Source organism: Brassica rapa, chromosome A01 (assembly GCF_000309985.2).
Source record: "Brassica rapa cultivar Chiifu-401-42 chromosome A01, CAAS_Brap_v3.01, whole genome shotgun sequence".
In the NCBI taxonomy this organism is placed as follows: Eukaryota; Viridiplantae; Streptophyta; class Magnoliopsida; order Brassicales; family Brassicaceae; genus Brassica; species Brassica rapa.
In genome coordinates this window covers 9,851,787-9,873,040 of record NC_024795.2, presented here as the reverse complement: position 1 = coordinate 9,873,040, position 21,254 = coordinate 9,851,787, and the positions used below count along the sequence as shown (strand labels likewise).

The window sequence follows — 21,254 nt, the reverse complement described above, 5'->3', positions numbered from 1 at the left end:
CTAGAATGCAATTATTAAATTATGTGATAGTTCTGAAAACTATTAAACTTGTTTATATGACAAATCAAACTAACATTATTTATTTTTATATCAAATCTATTTTAAGGAATTATACAACTACATAAGCTGTACTACTATAAAATAGTTAATTAGATCAAGTAGAAAATAAATCTAGGGAGAATTGCTAAAATCAACCCAAATATTCATGTCAAATCTAAAAGTGTATCTCACTTTCAGTCAAATGCAAAACCAACCTAAAGTATGATAAAAGTACTATGTAACTCTTATGACCAAACAAAAAAATAGAAATGTATTTTACGATTTTGTCCTTAGTAAGTCTATACATATTAGAAAGAACTCTATATATATGTAGATCTCCTAAGAAGTCTACAGTGTAGACTTATTCTGTAGTTTACATCGTAATTTGATCTAATAATTTAATTCTAAAAATGTATAAAAATAATTATTGTGATATTTTTAATTAATCATCAATATAATGATTAATATGAAGTAAATAAAATTAAATGTTTATATAATCGAACAATTTTAAAGAATATACTCTAATTTGTTAACCATGTGTTAGACAATATGGTTTATAAACAAAATGTTATAACATGTTATGTATTCTGGTGATAGATTTCTTAGGGTTTAGATTTAGATTTAGATTTTTTTTCTCGACTTAAATTTGTATATTAATGTTTAGTAGTTTATATTTTATATAATTTGATATTTGATATAGTAATTAAGACTTTTTATTATAAAACAAAACATTTAGGGTTTGGGATTTGTAGTTTAGGGTTTCGTAGACCTACAATAAAGTCTATTTAGCTGGAGATGTCTTTTTCAGTCTACATTTTTCAAGTTTGTTTACAAAAAACCATTATATTTAAACTAAGTTGAGTTCCTTAAGAGTAAAAATGTGAAATCATATACTATAACCAATAAAAAATAAAAAAATAAATTTAGCAAATTATATATTAAAAATATTAAAACAATAAAAAATAAACAACAATAATGAAATTATTATAGTAGACTTCCAAAAATGTTTACTAAGTTACAATAAAATATACTCCAAAAGAAGTCTAGAGTGTCGTAAATTTTAAACCTAGTTACATTTTTATCTCACTATATAAATGAAATTTATATAATCTCTCTCTAAAATGGCTGCACAAATTCTTACTCTCTCACTTCTCTCTAAAACTCTTTTCATTCTCTCTAAAGTTCTCTCATTTCTCTCTAAAACTCTCTTATTTCTCTTTCTTCTCTTTAAAATTCTCTCAAGTCTTTCTCACAATATTATCTTGTCATTCTAGGTATTATGATTCATGGTTTTCATCTTCTCTTTCAAAAATGTAAGTTTTAGATCTATAGTTTTTAAATGTGTATTTTTATGTTATTTCTTTCTCACAATACTATCTATTTTTAGGTATTATCACTCATGGATTTCATCTTCTCCTCTAAAAATGTAAGTTTTAGATTAATAAATTTTAAATGTGTATTTATATGTTTATATTCAAAAAAATTATAGATCAAGCTCTGTGCATTTACTTTGCTACTATTATATCTTATAAATTATATTTTGTAAAGTATTTTCAGATTTAAAATTATTTTCACATTTCAAAATGTACATATTTTTTCAGATGTGAAAATTATTAGACTGTGTAGATTTTTAAAGAATCATGCTTATAAACTAAAGCTAGTAGACTTCATACGAAGTTTACTAAACCACGAAGTTTACTAAACCACAAAGTTTAAAATAATTTTATCTTATTTTGCATGTATTTTCTTCCATGGATGTTCTCTTCTCCTCCACAAACCACAAAACACAAACCATAAATTATTTTCAAATTTGCTAAATGGACACTTTTAGATATAAAAAATTTCCGTTAGTGTAAACTTCAACTAAAGTCTACTAAACAATAAATTTTGGTAAACTTAATAAAAAGTCTACTAAAATATGATTTGATTTTTTTATCTTATTTTTTCTCATAACTTTATTTTACTTTGCATGTACTCTTTTCAAAGACTTTATTTGAGGCATCAAGATTATAAAAAATTAAACACACTCAAGAATACTTTTTAATATATTGCTTTGTAATAATTTCTCATAATAAAATATTGATTTTTAAATAATTGTTTAATGCACAATCTATAAACATTGTATTCTTTTTTAGTTGTGTTTCACTTGTATGATATTATTAATTTTTTTGTTAGGTATCTATTTTTCACAAGATCTAATCAACCAAAAAAGTAAAGCCACCATATGTTAAAATAATAACTAACACACATGTGATAAGAAGAAAATCTATACAAAATTTCTAAGAAGTTTCAAGAGTAAAACTAATCACAAATTTTGCAATAAGTTTCAAATGTAAAATTATAACACATTAACTTTTGAAATTCATCCAAGACCATTAAATTTTACTAACATACACTGTAAAATAATTAAATCATGAAGAAAATATGATTAATAATACACAAATGCACTTCTAATAGAATTTACGACGTAAACTTTATCTGCAGTCTATAATTGTAGATTTACAAAGACGTCACCACTTACTTTCTAATATATAATTAAACCAAAAATTTGTAGTTTACTTCGCACTGGCTTGATTCAAAAAGGCGTAAAAAGTGTGTCTTAGATAACTCGATCAAGTTCTGCACCTGTCAATAACTTGTGACATGCATAAGAGGAGTCGCCTATTCGGAGTCATTTGTTGTAAAATGATGTCTGGTAAGGAATATGTTAGCACCATCTTTTCGATTTTCTTGTCCAGATCATAATCTTTTTATGCCATTTCAAGAAGTTCACCATGTGTACAACCATCATGCACAAAGAACATTATTCATCCTTTCTGATTATTGACCCCAAACTCCCACAAAGAGTCTTTCACCACCCATTCTTCGTATACAACATGTAACAAAGCTATTTTCAGAAAAAGAAATACAATTTATATAATTAGCGGAGAAATATTTTATGTTTCGTAAAACTATAAAGGTAGTGGACTTACAAATACGTCTACAGTTATTAGCTAAGATCATAGTCAAATCAAAAGTATTATACTTTCATAATTATAACATATTTTCTTTTCAAAATCACTCGAACCAATTAGGATTAACTAATACACACTGTAAAACAATTTTTTAAGAAAAAACTTAATGAATAGTATATAAATTCACTTTTAATATATTTTTCTATGTAGACTTCATATTCAATCTACAAAGATATAGATGTTCTTTTCAGTTTACTAATGTAGACTATCAAATAGATGTACTCTTTGGATTAGTTTTTGCAATTGAAAATTTTACGGGTTACTTTCTTTATTTAAAAAAAAATTGTGATTTTATACATGTAGACTTCCATTTCAGTCTATACATCAAAAATGTTAGTTTTTTCAATCGACTAAAATTCATCTATGATTTGACTTTCAGAAGTAGACTTCAGATGTAGTCTACAATTTTAAAATTTTGTGAAAGAGATTAATTTTGCAATTGACAAAGTTTGACTTTCTACGAGTAATTGAAAACGAACGTCTACATATTTTTAGACTTCGTTTGAAGTTTATTCTCAAATTCGACGGGTTAGTTTTGCATTTGACCAAAATAAAATAGTAGACTTCACATGCAGTCTAACTTTTTTTCTAAGATAAGAAGATTGCATATGAAATCTATAATTTAATAAATTTTTAAATTTTTTAGTCAAACACAAAACTAACTTATTCAACGAAGTCAATGTTTTGGCCAAATGCAAAACTGATCTTTTGCAAACTTCTCAGGCAGTCTACACTTCGTAGACTTCTGTTGAAGTCTACAATAAAAAGTCAAAATTTCGGCCAAATGCAAAACTAACATCTTTTACATAGATATCTTAGTAAGTCTAACTAAATTTTTCTTTTTTTTGTTATCAAAGGTAAAGACGAAGACTGCTGGGGAAGTTTGCGGTACAAAAAAAAATTGTTTGGTCAATTTCAAAATTGACATGTACGTTGTTAAGTAGACTATATAGGCGTAGACATACAAAACAGTCTATTATCTCGAAACAGATCTGAAAAATGACGAAAACCATGTAAATAGTTATCTTTTTCTGGTGTAAAGCTCGTTTCCAACCTTTTCAACCATCCAAACTCCAAATATGAACATAAAGAACCGCCTTTGACGATTCATTAATGAATAAATTCGAAAATATGAAGTTTGTGCTTATGAAAATGAAAGTTATGAGAGTTTTTTAGATGGAAATATAGAAGAAATGAGAGGAAATGAAGATTTGTTGGTTTATAATGAGAAAAAAGTGGTTGAAAATTAAATTTTAGAGCCTTAAGAGCTCAATAGTGTTGGTTTATGATGGTTAAAAAATGATTATAATGTCATTATTATAAATAAGAAGAAATAATATAGGTATGACTTGTTAATAGTAGATAAAAATTAATCTTTCATGAAAATAAGAATACGATAATAATATCAATTTATATTTTTATAATAAAAATATATAGCTAAGAATTAGTTATTCTAAAAAGTTTCAATTAATAAACAAATATCAATAGGAAAACAGCAAATAATATTTTAAGTATATTCATAAAGTAAAATTTGTATAAATCAATAATATTTGGCATTTAAAATGTATTACAAAAACTAAATTAAAATTTTAAAGCAAACTCCCGCGTAGTTATAAAATCTAGTATATTTAAAAACTCTTGTGATAACTCCTCATTAATCATGCTTTTACTGTCCATCTCCAAAAATTCAAAATCTTATGCAAAATACTGGGATTTTTTCCGGGCAAATACAAGAGATATACAATCCAAAATCCTAATCAGCGATGTACACATTAATCTCCTATTTGTGACCAGGGTCCTCATTAAATTTTTTGAAAGCTCTTGTATAAACAACGTGAAACTCGATTCCAACATGGTATTGACATATTATATTGTACAACGACAAAAGTTCACGGTTGCGCATTTCAGACCAAACAAAGTCAACAACAACAACGACAAAACAACGATTAACATCGATTTCAAATTGTCACACAAAAATACAACGACAAAATAGAAACAAGTTGAAGTGATCAAATCATCTTGTAGAACTCCATGATGTAGGTGCCAAAAACGTTGCAAATAACTTGAAAGCCTCTGAAACCAATTCTTCTGTAGCAACCCACCCCATTGGACGATTTGTCTTGCGAGAGGAATTATTAAAAGATGAGGTATTGGGTTCGAGTAACGCCAATCGCACCAATAACCTATCTGGAAAGTCAATGAGAGCTCACAGGTAAATGATTAAGATCGAGAGCCAGCATCCACAGGACGGATGGGGTCCATGGGATGAGTTGTCACATCTTCTTGCCAAAGATTCAAACTCTTCTTCCATTCACTTTCTGCCACCAGCGGTGTGATCACTACAAGAAAATGAGAGTACTGTGACGAAATTTTTAATTCGTAACAATATCATCATTGTTACGTTTTTTATAACAATTATTAAGGCTTTTTGCAAAAGTGACTCAAAACTCAAAGTCAACCACAAAACTAATCTATGATTTTTTTGAAATTTTCATTTTCCCTATTCACCCCACAAGTTCAAATTATTTACGAAAATGCCATTAATTATTTTTTCTTTTCGAAAATGGGCTTTTACTCTCTCAACTTCATCATCTTCAAATATTTACAAGATTGTCATTGTCATCAATACACCAACCACCATGAACAACTAATTTGAAACTCTTAATGCACCTAAAATCGATTTACACCTCCTCTTTTCTCAATTCTTATGAACTAAAAACAAAATATCTTTACTTTCTCTCCATATTCATTCCAAAAAACCCAGATTTTGATACTAAAATTTTTATGGTTCACAAAGACATTGAATGTTACGATTCTTGGTGGGTCACTTTCGTTTGAGCTTTTGGCTGTAACTGGTTATTCCTAATAGGAATACATGGAATAAAAGGAATAATTATATGTGGAATAAGGAAAATTGGAATGATCAACAAAATGGAATAAAAACTGAAATTTGTTTTGGAATTGGAATTCCAATCATCCCACACATTCATGATCATTTTTGATATGGAACAAATGGAAAAGATTTTACAAAGGATTTGTTTTTAAGTTTTATTCCATTTTTGGAATATATGGAATTGATTTCAAAAGGTTTTCCATGTAACTGGTAAATATTTTTTGGAATTCTGTGGAATGATGCATTCCAAACAATTCCATTCCAAAATTTAGCATTCCAGTTGCAGCCTTTGTGTGCTTGCAAAGACTTTTGTATGCTAAGGAAGTTATTTCACTAATTTAAGATATGAAATCGAGTTTTTATCCAGATCTGTTCATGAAGAAGACTTTTGGGTAAGTCTTCTTAGCGTAGACGACTTACCTGGAAGCCGTCTGGTCAAAGGAGAGGTTTTGAAATTGACCACTTGTAATCACTTTCATTACCGGTTAATGATATTAACATATTTAGCGGAAAAAAAAAACAGAACGTGTTGTCAGGAATTATAATAGGACTAGTTTACTTAACTTCATGAAGATGTCATCTTCTTTAGGGATATTTAGAAACATATTTCCCCCAATGTGTTCAATACCTGAATCATTCAATAAAACTCAAGCTAAGGCATTGAAACATCCACGATGAGTATATATATATATACTAGGATTCAATGCTTCTCCGAAATAGCAAAAAGGAAAGTACATATACCGGGATAAGAAACAGCTTCCGCAATGACATGAGGGACATAGAGGATTCCCATGAAAGTGATGGGTGCTTGGAGACAATCATACGGATTACGGAAAGTGACTCCAATGCCACCACCAGGCACCAACATCAAACGAAAAAATCCCTGAAAGCTTTTGCAGGTCTCTAGAATCTTGGTCATGACGATGGTGTAGTTGGACATTCCAAAAACAAGAGTGCATCGAGTGCGACTCCATCTTTGTTCTTAATGAGGTACTTTGCATACTGGTCCAAATCCGTACAGACGCTCCACGCCGCTACCAGAAAGCTAACGAATAGAGCGGGTCAAGATGAAGTAAGCCGCAAGCAACCTAAGGATCCGGTTAACCATGATTGGAACATCAGGGTTTTTGGTCGGAAGATAAGAAGCTACATCCGAGGGAGACAGTTGACCCCAAGGGAGAGCAACATTCTTGGATATGATCTCGAGAAGGTCGAGCTCTAGGGCAGATGTAAGAACCATTAGAAGCACGGTGGCACCAGCGGGCTGCATAGCAAAGAGGTTGGCTTCTTCGTCGGAGATTTTTAACCAAAGATCCCATTATGACTCTGTGTTTTGATTTGACGTTTTTGGGTCTCTGACTTGAAAATGTTTGAAACTGATGAATGAGAATTAGGGTTGAAAGGCTATCTATTTATACTAAAAGGTATTCGACCTATACCAACATGGGCATTGAATTATATGTATTTATGGAATTCAATAATTTGGTTCTTCCTTTAATCATGCAATTGATGTTTTTAAAATAAATCTTAAACTTTTTTTGACGTCAAATAAATCTTAACTATACACTACAAGGAAAAGTTTGATTTCTGACCACCAAATCCGATAGAAATTGGTCAAAACAACGAGTTTTTGTCCAATCTCTGACCACATAAAGTCGTCGGAAAAGCTCCGTCAGAAATTTATTTTGGTCAGAAAATTGTCAAATAGTTTTGACCAAAATAATGGTCACAAAAGTCATCAGAAATTATCGTCGGTAAACGGTCAAAAATTCCTAACCATTTTCTAACGTATTACTGTCAAATTTAATCTACAAATATCTGACCACTTATTGACCTCTTTGTTGTAAAATTTTTTGACGAATTTGTGATCATTTATTCTTGATGAAATTCTGACCATTTATAAAATTAATTAATTTAATTATTTATTAATCAATAAAATTGCAATGAAAATTTAAAAGACTAAATCAAATATATTTTAGACTTGAAACCTACTTAAACATTTAACATTAAAATAGCTTTAGCAAAATATTTTGCTAAAGTCTTAAAACAACCGTTAAAGTTACAATAGAGTTCATTACTAAAGCTTTAACCAAAAAACTACAAACATAATATGTAACACACGTTTGTTACTAAAGCTTCTTCTTCTACAAGCATAAGACTTATTCTTGAGTTGCATCTTCATCTTCTTGAAGCAAATCTGGAAATTTGCTGACAACCTTAGATGCTAAGTTTTGCAAATACTGTATAACCTTATCTTTCTCAGCTTTGTCATTGTCCAGTGTCACAATCTTCTCTGTCGCCATAACCATCGACGGGGCCATGCCCATTTCCACCGCATTCAGCCGTCGTATCTGCCCCAAAATCTCCAATCTGCCTCAATAAATAGTTACCATCTAACTCTGGTGGTGGTGGATCATGAACAACTTTTCCCTTTGTAAACAATGTCTGGCTTCGGCGATAAGGATGTGAACTTGGTAGAAATCTTCTATGACAATCAAACCAACACGTCTTTCTTCCATGTTTCAACTGAAATGCATCAGTACTATCCTGGCAATGTGGACACGATAACCTTCCATGTGTTGTCCATCCAGACAACATTCCATATGCAGGAAAATCACTGATAGTCCACATAAGCACTGCATGCATCTTGAAGTTCTGTCTGCATGAAATGTCAAATGTTTCGACACCATTTGCCCATAACTCTTGCAACTCATAAATCAGCGGCTGTAAGAAAACATCTAGAGATCGTTTGGGATGTTCTGGACCAGGAACAAGTATGGTGAGAAATAGAAACTCTCGTTTCATGCACAAAGAGGGGGGCAAATTGTAAGGTGTGACAATTACTGGCCATAATGAATATTGCCTTCCATGTTTTCCAAATGGGTTGAAACCATCAGTACATAATCCAAGGTAGACGTTTCTGCTCTCTGATGCAAATTCCTCATAAACTGATTGAAAATGCTTCCATGCTTTTGCATCTGAGGGATGCACAATTTCTCCTTCACTTGAGTGCTCTTTATGCCATCTCATAGCACTTGCTGTGCGTTCCGATTGATATAACCTTTTAAGCCTATCAGCTAATGGCAAATACCACATACGTTTATATGGAACCTTAGCTCTTCCACTAGTGACCTTAAATCGGGGTTTACCACAAAATTTACATGCTAAATAGTTCGCATCGGCTTTCCAGAAAATCATACAGTTGTCGATGCAAACGTCTATCATTTGAAATGGCAAACCTAGACCCGAAACAAGTTTATCGACCTCGTCGTAAGAAGCTGGACACATATTATCTTCGGGGAGATAATCTTTCACAAAATCAGCAATTGCATCTACACAGTCTTCTGCCAAATTAAAATCTGATTTTATGGTCATCATCCTAGTTGCAGCCGATAAAGGAGAATGATCTTTTTTACAACCCTCATATATTGGATGCTTAGCTGCATCCAACATATCAAAAAATCTCCTTGCTTCTAAATTTGGTTCCTCAACTCTCTCTCCGTCTTCTATAAACGAAGAGATGTTTTCACGAAATGCATCGTATACCATTTGCATTGTATCACTAGATTCAACTACCATTCTAGGTTCCTCTAAATTAACTGGTACATATTCACTAGTACTAGGCATATTTCCGGTATCAACTTCCCCATGAAAATACCATATTTTATAATTAGGTGTAAATCCATATTGATACAAATGATTCCATACTCTTTCAATAGGAATGAATTTACTATTATCGCAACGAATACAAGGACAAAATGTCTTACCTTCTCTCAAAGTAATCTCTTGATTTCCGGCAAAACGCATGAACTCGTTAAGCCCTTCCGCAAACTCTTTTGAAATTTGCCCATTTGAATCCCATTGATCGTACATCCATCTACGAAAGTTAAAAATATGTGAAGACATTTTCAGTGTTGTTTTCTTGACTTTGAATCTGTCTGTAGATTGCAAATGAATCAAATGCCTTATATAGATGATATACGACTAACGGCTAGTTTGCAAACTAAATGAAAAATCATATTTTTTGATCATTTTCCGACCACTGTCCGAACCGTTGGGGACGGCTAAACTTTTTAAAATACCTGCCCACTTTCTGATTAGTTTCTGGCCAATATTCTGACAATTATAAAGTGGTCAAAATTCAGTCACAAATTACTGACCATTTTTTAACCAATTTTTTTGGTCAGTAATTTCCGACCACTTTTTGTCCATTTATTCAGATCGTCATTAAATGATCAGTTTATGGTCGGAAACGGTTTTGACCAACTTAAGTGGTCAGAAAATTGGTTAGAATTCACTATGTTTTGTTGTAGTGATAGGTCAAATACCATTACATAAAAAAAATGCAATTATATATATATATATATATATATATATATATATGTATATATTAGAAAGTTTAACAAGATAGAGAGGAAACGGCATGGCTCGTGCAACAAAAGTTGGTGAGTCGGACAAATCGACGAACATAAAAATTGTGTTTCTAAGTATTTCATATATACTGTCCCAAGGCTTTAAAAGACTTAATGTGTTTAGAAAATAATAATATTGCATCTTGTCACTATTCTAAAGTATAAGCATTTGCATTCTCGTACCAAACAAACGCATATATAAAAGCTGCTACCAATAGTAATGTTAGCTAATTATCTGATAATCGTTTCGAATGTTTTTAAGTATTGCATGTTTATGCAAAAATAAAATACTATATTATTGCATTTAATTAAGTTTCAACTTATTATTCAATGTTTTAGAAGAATAATATGTACAACTAGATTTTGACCCGCACATACGTACGGATATTTTTCATTTTATGAATGTATACTTTTGATTTATTATAAATATTTTAAGTATGTAATTTTAATTTTAGTGTTATATATTGTGAACATAAACCTATTATTTTAGTAAATTGTATATATGGTAGCATCCATCATATTATTTTAGTAAATTTTATTGATATAGAATATTTTTTGGATGTTATAATATTCAGTTTTCTTTTTTTTTGTTATTAAATTAAGGCTTCAAAATATTAGATTACTTTAATTTTTATAACAAAGTTTGTTTTTTCGTGTTACATTTCAAGAAGTTATTCTTTATTATCTATGATTATTCCTTTTGAAAAATTTAAAACATTATAATTTTAAGTTTGCATACTTATTTTTAAATTTTTATATTTTGTCAAAATTGTTTGGAAAATTACACAACTATATTTGAGGTGGGAGATTATATGGTTTTCAAAAAAACATTTGTTACTAAATTAATACATTATTTTATATAAATAATTTTAATTTCGGTAAGATTTTTATATATCTCTCAGAATATTTTTATAATTAATATAAATATTAAAATTATAATTAAATTTTGATTTGTCATTAATATTTTGAATGAATTATTAGTTTTCTAATAACATATTTTTAAATAGTATATGAACTAAAGGTTAGTTATAAATTATTATATTTTTGTATATTAATTTTTTTAAACAATATATTGTTGAGAGTTTCAAAATAAAAACTAAAATAATATATCGTTGTAGATACAAAAGTTTAACCTATGTTAATCAAAATAATGTTTTAATTTTTTTTTTTTTTTTTTTCTAAAAAATATAATATAGTTGCTGTCAAAAAAAAAAAAAAAAAATATAATATAGTTTACGAATTTTAACACATTTGAATGATGAGTGATAATTTATTTAAATGAAACTATTTTAAAAATAAAATAGATAAATTTACTCATATTTAATTCATATAGTACTTCTATTTTAATATAATACATAATATAATTAAAAAGTATATAAAAATAGTATAGAATTTTATTTTCTTGTTTTATAATAAATGTTTAATTAACATTGAATTATAAAGTTATATTAGTATTTACGAAATTAATTATGTGTTATTTTATAAAAATATTTAGAAGGTTGGTAGGATTTTGTTACATTATTTCTCAACAGAATTTGTTATACTTAAAAATAAATTGATATTTATATTTGTTTTATTATTAATGTAAATAATGAAATATGTCATATTAAGTAATTTTTTTAAATGATTTTAGTATGACTTGTTAACAGTAGATAAAAATATGACTCAATTTTAATGGATTAGATTCTATAAGGACATGCGCATTGTTAGTCCGTCTCTCATGGTAAATTAAATAAAAATTAATACCAGTTAAGAAAAAAGAAAGAGAAGGAACATCCAGCTCTTCCCAGAAACTGTATTTCAATTTTTCTATGATAAACTTTTGACACATATGTCTATGTCATCATTTGAGTAGAAAACTTTATTAATATGTTAAAATATGTCTTACGAAACTGGGAAGCAGTCCCGTGCCTTCCATAAGGCTGATGAAGTAAGAGCTTCAGGCCACCAAAAATTATAATTTTTGAGGCCACATTTTCAAAATATTAACATAGCTGAGTGGTTAAAAATATTATTTTTGACTTCTTAGTTTAAGTATTTTCTTTTCTATATTGTGATTTTTCTTAAACTATTAAATGTTTCTTTTTTTATTTTATGTTCACATTTTATTTATTTTTGTTTTGGACAACTGATTTGTTATTTCTTTTGTTTCTATTATCTTTGCTATTTATAACCATTTATCATTGGGGGTTTTCTAATCTCCATCATTGCATATGAAATTATAGAAAATAAAGAAGAATGTAATGTGATTGAAGGTGTATGTGAGAAAGAAACTAATGTTAGAATATAATGGTTCAAAAATATTTTTTCTCTAAAACCTTTTAACAAAAAAAATAATGGTTAAAAAAACTACTAAAATGTGATTTGTTATTTGTATAAAACACTAAACATTATAGGTACAGTATCGATTAGTAGTCTACTATTCATCTAAATTTTTCAGGACTAAACAAAATATATGTTTCTCTTAAAATAAAATATTGTAGATAATATATAGTATGTTGATAAAAATATCATTAAATAGCATATGCCACTATCTATATTATTAAAGTTGAAGTACACATTGAGATTGTTTGGCAATATGGATAGTAGTTAAAAAATAGTACTCTTTGGAAACATGGATAGTAGTAAGTTAGGAAAAAAAATAATGGGCTTATGCTACTAAAAAATATTGGAAGTTCATTACATTATGTTAAAAACTTTTGTGTCTATGTTACTTGATATATATATTCAAATCAAAATAATAATTTAAAATTAATTTATATCAAAAATTCATTCAAAAATATATATATTCAAAATTTGATTTTACTAACATATTTTCCAATAACTATTATAAAAATATTTTCAATATATATAAGAAAAATACAATACAAAGCCCAATTGCAAACACCAACTTAAATTATGGTTTTTTATATTTCACATTAAATTTTAAAATATAATATATGTGATTATTTATATGATTGTACGTATAAAATATTATTAATTATAAGAAAACTTATTTGATGGTACATATAAAATACGATTAATTATATGATAACACATATTTTGCAACCTATGATGACACATATAGAATATGTATATAATAGTGATTAGAGGTGGACGTTCGGGTTCGTTTTCGGGTCTTTTTGAGATTTCGTGTTCAGTTCAGATCTTTGAGGATTTGGTTCGGATTTGGATAACCAATTTAAATATGTTTGGTTTAAATATTTGGATTGAGAATTATAATTATTTAAGTATTTTTGGAGTTTTGAGTATTTTTTAACTATTTAAGATATTACGTTTGATTATTTGTATATATTTTCAAGAATTTATGCGAACTTAAAAGTCTCATATATATTATGGATGTTCTTATATTGATTAAATCTAAAAATAATTAATACATATAAGTATATAAATCTATTTTGGATACCCAAAATACTACGGTTCGGATCGAATTAGGTTTCAGTTCTTCAAATACCAAAATTTTGAATAATTTGGATATTTAATCAATTCTGGTTCGGATTTAGTACTATTTATTCAGATTGGAATCGGTTTGATTATTCGAATTCGAGTTTTTTGTCCAACCCTAAATAGTGACATAAAAATCAAGTAGCATCATATTTTTAAAACAAATACATCTGCACGGGCGTGCGGGTCAAAATCTAGTTTATAATTATGCTTTAGGCCACAAAATATATTGGGACGGCACTGCTGGGAAGAATGTTTTATCGCTATGGATGGCCTAAGCAGCTTTCTTGTTTCATGCAATGCATAGCCAACTATGGCTTTTGACAGTGACCGGTTATCATGTCAATAAAAATTGTGGTGGAATAAAATGTAACGCCCCGATCACCTACGGCTAACGGGCCTCTTATATTCGCTCATTCGGTTTGTGGATTCCATCTCGTTTAATGGGTAGTGCGTTATTTTTTCTTAATACCCGAAAGTCTTGTTTATTGACCCTGCAATCACCAAATAACCTTTCCTCGTACTTTGGTCTTACTTACACGGTATCGCAAATCACTTTTGATAGGTCATCTATCCTTTTAGTATTTCAGTTCAAGCACGCTTAACTCTAGAATTCTAAACAGATGTGTGACGAAAAAAGTAAATATACTTTGGTGACATAGGTAGCCAAATCAATTCTCTTAAGCCTTCAAACATATACCACAAACCGGAATGTTACAATTTACCCCCTCTCAAAGAATGCAACGTCTCCGTTGCGCCCCATGGATCGTTATTCATGTTAGTGTGAGCCCTCACTTACTCCACACTCGTCTGGATTTGGTTCTAATATCACTTGTAACGTTCTGATCGTCCACGGTTAATAGGCCTCCTACACTTGCTCACTCGATCTGTGGGTCCGATCCCGTCTGACAGGCAATGCATTAATTTTCTGAATGCTTGAAAGGTTTGTTTATTGACTCTGTAATCACTACATGACATTTTCCCGTGCTTTAGTTTTACATGGTATCGCGAATCACTTTCCGATAGGTCACATATTCTTTTATTAGTCCAGCTTAAGCACGATTAATTCTGGAGTTCTAAACTAAGGTGTGACGGAAAAAAGTAAGTTCACTTTAGTAATATATGTAACCAAATCAATTCTCTTAAACCTTCTAGCATATACTATAAACCGGGATGTTACATGACTATCGACATATCAATTTAGTATTAGTATGAGTTAACCATGACAATTTCAAGACAGGCAAAACAAAATGGTGATCAAAGCATTCCATTAACCTACTATTATATGAAAGCCTTTATAATAGTTCAACTGGACTTTATTATAAACGCTCATAATCGGGCTTACTACTGTGTCCCGTCCCGTTGTACTTCTACATCTCAATCAGAGAACTTTAACAAATTACAATTGGTTTCCCTATTCGCTTAATATTGTAAGAGCATCAAATACTTAAAACTCTATTGAGTTTGGCTGTAATTAGATCACTCATTTTTGAAATATAATGTTGTTGAATGAAATGATAATTCCATCAATTCCACACACACAAAAAAAAATTTACAACAGCTGCAACTTGGTAAATACTTTAGGAATCGATAGAATAAAAAAATGGGATAATTGAATGGAATACATTAAAATATATTTAAAAAATCATTTATTCATTCATCATCAAATTTGTTATAAAATGATTTTATTTGCATTATTGATTTATTTATATAATTAATGCAATGAGTATTCTATTTCATTTCATTGATAAAATACGTCATTTCATATTATTTCATTCCAAATATTGATGATTCAATTACAGACATTACGATTTAATTAAAATTAAACAGAAATTAAATAGAATAAATCTATTATATTTTTCGATTACATTTCAATCATTTTATTCCAGTCAAGATAAATGGTCAAAAATCCTTGCAAATAATAGAATATGTAATCTCATATTATTTCATTCCAAATATTGATAATCCAGTTGTATTCAAATCAAAACATTCCAGTTTTGATGAACAGTAAATGGAATGAATCTATTCAATTGTTTTAGTACAATGTACATTGCATGCATTTTATTCTATTCCTATTTATTCAATTTATTACTTTTTAAGTTTACCATTTACAGACAAAGGGTTGGATATTCAGTTGGTGAGTTGTCAATGAAACAACATCTCAGCCGCACGATCTACTGTGTTCTATGAACCGAACCGAATGTACGGCTGTCTGTTAAGCCCATATTCACTTAACGGACCAAAGCCCTTAACAATTGCGCTTGATCGAGATTCAAAAACAATTTAATATTTAAATTGAACTCTCGAGACGAAACTGAATCGCTCATCACTCCTTCTCAAACCTCAAAATTGCAGTGGAGGCGCAACGGTCATTTCGAAAGATGGTGAGGATCAAGCGAACCTATACTACACCGAAGACGACGACGATTACCAAGAGAAGAAAGAAGCTCGCTAAGGAAGAAGAAGAAGACGATACACCTCTCACAGGCATCTTCTGTCTTAAACAAAGACAAGACATGAAGATCGCCGAGGAGAAAGAGGATTGCTTTATCCTCGATTTCGATCCCAACGATTCGTTTGACTCAGAGAAGCTCTCCTCCTCTGAGAACCCAGAAAGTGACGATGACGTGGCGATTGTCCATGAGAAAGGCCAGGTTTGATTATATAAAAAAAAAAAAAAAAAATCATGGGTTGTTGTTCTGATTTTCAGTAAAGTTTAGGGCTTTTTGCGCATTGATTACTGAATATAGGGTTTTGTGATTGAATCTGGTGCTTTCAGGTAGCTTGTAGGGATTACCCACACCCAAGGCATCTCTGCTTGAAATATCCATTTGGATCAACCAATCACCAACTCCATTGTAACAACGTAAGACAGATCTGTGTTGTTTTCTAATGTGTTATGTTTGATGTTTGGAAACATGTGTTTTTTTTCTTCTGAGCTTACCCTCAAGAGTTTGATGATTGTTTTTTTTAATGTTGTGTGTGTGTGTGTGTAGTGCTACTGTTATGTATGTGATGTGGCTGCGCCTTGCCCACATTGGACGCCTGTTGCTTACGAATCGCATTGTGAAGCATCGGCGGAAAGAAGGTGGAACCGTTTACGGGAGCTTCACCGCAAGTGAACAGGAGTGTGGCTGCTCGCCTTTGTAAACACCAAACAACAAGTGAAGGACTTTCTGATGGAGTTTGGGGGTTTCCAATGGCAGAAGCTTAAGATTGATGAATATTATATATTGAATATTGTATGTAACTCATCCCTATCTCTAGCTGAATATTATGCTTAATAAATGAATAAAACCTCATTTCTGCTTTACCTTAACTTTTCGTTTGTATTTTATTACTACTATATACACAGAAAACACTCTTTTTTTTTTGCTCATGAAGAGATTAGAGTAGAGATTACAAGTTATGCAAAGATAGAAGAATAACAGAGCTGTGAGTCTTGTGGCACGAAAAAATCTATAACGTGGCTGCTACAATCTTAACGAATTAGAACTCAAAAGTCAACGAGATGTGTGGAGAAGTCCGGAACCGGCGACGAGGAAGGGTGAGGCAAGGAGAGACAGCCGATGCGAATACCTCTCTAGTGATCATTGGAACGTCGATGAATGATTCCTGCAGCTATTTTGGTGAGAGCAGTGGTGTACTCGCAAAGTAACTCAGCAAATATCACTAGTGAAAGCATTGTGTAGAAAGCGAGTTGCACAGCTAAAGTTTCTCCTAGTGGAATAACCTAGAGAATATGAATGTTCTTGTGGAATGGAATTCCAATGGATATCTGAAAGATTGTTTATTTGTTTTGGAAGTGTAGAATGAAGAGGAAATGAATATTCTGAAGAAGGAATGCAGATTTAAAGGTGATTTTGTGCTTTAAAGAAATAGAAGTATAGTTGCCCGAAAAAAAAGAAATAGAAGTATAAAATTTGAATTTGTGCGATACCATTGGTTCTAGAATCTCCAACAAGTCCATAATGAACTAATTGAAAAGGATGGATGCTGTCCTCTTAGGACACCAAACATTGGATATTGTTTAAATACAGTGTGTATTTTTTTTTTTTGGTCAAACTAGGATTGCATAATAGAAACCGTTTAGCCTCCAGTAGGGGGAGACGAGTTTACAGATAAGAGAGCCGATTTTGCCTCTAGATTAGCCCCAACATTACATAAACGTGAAATGTGAATAAACGAACAAGCAGACAAGCGGTTGCTAAAGTGGTGAATATCGGTGAGGATGTTGTTCAGTTCCTTCCTGGAGCTCTTCGTCTGCAGCAAACCTATCAGAAGTTGTGAGTCCGACAACACAACCAGGGACTCAGCATTCGCGGTGTATGCTTCCATCACTACCTTTCGCGTCAAGGCCAAGTCCACAGCTCTCCGGGGCTCCTTGAAACCCGTAAGCTGGGCCGTCTCCCTTCCTTTAAATACCCCTGCAATACCACAGTTCCTTGTCGTAGCGTCCCAGGCTGCATCGACAAAACATACTGGTCTTTCTCGTGGCCACCCCCTGAGCTGCTTGCCATTCTTTCTCGGCCTCCAAAAAGTCTTTCATTTTAAAAATGGAGTAAAACAAAAATTAATGTTCAATAACTCTAGAGATCTCGTCGCTAAGAAAATTAGATATTACTAGACAAAAAGGACCAATTATTGATGGAAGTTGATTGTTTTCAGTGTGTTTACTAGATAGGCATGTCAGAATTGGTCCCGCGATAGTTGTAGCGAATTGAATGTATAATACGAGAATTAATAAAGTATACCCAAAATGTCGTTGTTGTGTCTTGAGCTGACCCTTATTGAATCTGAAGTTGAGTTTAGTTATTAATTTACAACTAAACTATGTGATAATCCGCGCCTTGCACGGAATAAATTTATTAATTTTAATATGAGAAGTTTACTAAAATGATACAAATTAGTTATGTTATAACTAGAATGACTCATATTTTTTGAAATTTATTAAAATATTTTTTTGGTCGAAATTGCCCTTACACATAATTATAACAAAAAAAACATTACCCAAATGCCCTTATTATTTAATCGACGGCCGATTTGTTTTCAAAAAAATAAATCTATCGACCAATAAGTCTATTTATAAAATTTGTGTAGAAAAAAAAACTACTATTAAAGTGGTGGCAGACTTTTTAGAAAGCGTCAGATTTGTTCACACGGCAAATTTAATTGTCAGATTTGATTAAAAAACAGATTTTTAAGAATATGTCTATCGAATATGGTAGTAGATTATTTCTAAATGGTAGATTTATGTGGTCAACTTATTTGTTCTGGGTAGATTTACTTTTTGTGATCGACTTATTTTCTTAAGGCAGATTTATATAGCCGATTTAAGATTATTGACAGACTTTTTTTTTATGAAGTGGCAGACTTTTGCTTTACGTGATAGCAGACCTTTTGTTTATGTTGCGGCAGATTTATTAACGAAAATCTGGGTTTATGTACAACAATTTTAATTTCGACCCAGTTTACTAATAATTCCGAATCTGGTTTAGTTTTTAGGTTAATTAAACTCAGAATTAGGGAAAATTTTATACTTGTCGTCATCTCTTTCATCCCTCTTCTCTTCCTTTTCAAGTTGTTTCTTTTCATTCTATTTTAAACACTTGTTGCAATCCTTATTGGTTGGAGAAACATGGATCACATCATTCTGGTCTGCGGAAAGTGGAAATTTGAAAGAAAAAAATGGTTATTTGAAGTGGATAATGATCAAGGTAGTAAATTACTTGCAGCTAACGAGGAAACTAGTTATGAAGATTTTGTGAAAACCATATATGAGGATTACGAAGTTGATTTCGCAGAACACGAGTTGGAGCTGACGTACGTTTTGCCAAAACCTAAACTGGTCAAGGAAAACCTCGATACCCCTTGATATATGGTGTTTTATACATCTTGTATATATGCTTTTAAATTGGTTTTCAAGTCTTTATCGAGTCTTCCTAGTCCTTTTGGAGTCATTACAGGTCTGGAGTTGCATTGGATGGAAGATGGATCAGCTGAAACAAAAGAGGCAGAAAACAATGCAATTTGGTGGTTTTCACGCAGAACAGTCTTGATGACTGTTCCGGATAGCGGAGCAACCCAAGTGACTGTTCCGAGTGAGTGTTCCAGCGGCAGAGATTTTTTTAGGAAACTACAATCATTACGGGATTTGCCCTAATTATCCATATTTTCTCTCTCAGCCGCCTGTGGCTTTGATATATCATATTTTCTGTTTCTCTTTATCATACTACGCTAGTTTACAGAGAGGAACCAGACCCAAAAACTCCATTGTTGGATTTGCTTATTGTAAAGGGAGAAGGATCTCTACACTCTTGAGAAGAATCCTGAACCCTATCTCTTTTATTTTATTGATTCAGCATGTTTTCTTCATCTGTTATCTCTGTGTTTTCTTGCTCCATGGCTGAGTAGTCAGCTTGCTTAGTCTAGGGTGTTAGGGTGTTAGATCTGTGAGCTTGACATAAATAAGTTATAAATCGATTGTCTTCATTCACTGTTGTTCTTAAGGCTTGCATCAAGTTAACCACTTAGTGCCTGATTCTAGGTTTAATCTATTCATCAAAAGTGTTATAGGTTGCTAGACATAACTTGAATGAGCATTGCATCCCTAATCAGCGAAAGTAGATATTAGGGTGTTTTGTGAACATATCGGACTTGATCTCTATTGCTTGCTGTCGCATCTTGATCCAAACGAGAGTTTAGGTATCAAGATCGATCAGCATAGGGGGCAGTTCCACGACAGTGGGCTGTTCTACTTGAGTGATCCGAGTTCTAGACTGGTCTTTAATCGAACTTGAATAATTGTTTGGCTCACACTTGTTTAACACCCGATCAAACCACCCTAGGCTAGCATTTTAGTTATCTGAATACTTTAATTAATCTTGTTACTTGCTTGTTACGAAACCTTAATCTTAAAACCCCCATATTGTTTTAGCTAAGTATTGATCCCATAAAGATAAAGTGTAACCGTTGGTCTCTGTGGATTCGATCCTAAAGTGCTACATCGACATACCATTCGATTGTGGTAGTGTGCACATTAGGTTATTTGGTGTGCGTATACACGTAATATCAAATTGGCGCCGTTGCCGGGGACCATCTTTTTACCTTTATTTTTCGGTTATTTATTTAGTCTAAGACCTCTAACTTGCCTTATCCTTTTTGTTGCAGCTAATCTTCCAGGTGCATGACCAGTAGACATACTCGGAGAAACGCACAAGGAGAGTTAGTTACATTTACCAACCAGGAGCTAGCAAGGTTAGAAAGAACAAATCGTCAACAGCCAAGGCAAACTGACACCACTATGGGTGATCACGCCAATCAGGATGATCTCGCTGCGGCTATGGCACTCATGCAGCAGCAGATGCTACAAATGCAGCAGACCATCCAAGCTCAGCAGGATGCTACTGAACAGGCTGCTCTCGCGCAGCAAGAACAACAGGCGCAGACTGT

At 31.4% G+C, this 21,254-nt stretch overlaps 2 protein-coding genes, 1 long non-coding RNA gene and 1 pseudogene across 3 annotated transcripts; 2 read left to right on the top strand and 2 right to left on the bottom strand.

The window, feature by feature from the left end:
* Window positions 1-669: 669 nt before the first annotated feature.
* LOC103868688 lies at window positions 670-10,283 on the bottom strand. The gene is made up of 2 exons (XM_033275056.1): window positions 6,688-10,283; window positions 670-6,574 (listed from the first exon to the last, which is right to left on the bottom strand). The coding sequence occupies exon 1, from the start codon at window positions 9,850-9,852 to the stop codon at window positions 8,215-8,217; it is 1,638 nt and encodes a 545-aa protein (XP_033130947.1). The 5' UTR covers window positions 9,853-10,283; the 3' UTR covers window positions 670-6,574; window positions 6,688-8,214.
* Window positions 10,284-11,336: 1,053 nt separating this feature from the next.
* Window positions 11,337-13,212, top strand: LOC117126604. The gene is made up of 2 exons (XR_004449268.1): window positions 11,337-11,559; window positions 11,591-13,212. It is a non-coding gene; the product is annotated as an uncharacterized LOC117126604 (long non-coding RNA).
* A 245-nt stretch (window positions 13,213-13,457) lies between these two features.
* Window positions 13,458-17,121, top strand: LOC103867478. The gene is made up of 3 exons (XM_009145555.3): window positions 13,458-16,456; window positions 16,582-16,668; window positions 16,799-17,121. Exons 1-3 carry the CDS (start codon window positions 16,184-16,186, stop codon window positions 16,922-16,924), a joined length of 486 nt encoding a protein of 161 aa, XP_009143803.1. The 5' UTR covers window positions 13,458-16,183; the 3' UTR covers window positions 16,925-17,121.
* Window positions 17,122-17,284: 163 nt separating this feature from the next.
* LOC117127228 lies at window positions 17,285-20,365 on the bottom strand (annotated as a pseudogene).
* Window positions 20,366-21,254: the final 889 nt, after the last annotated feature.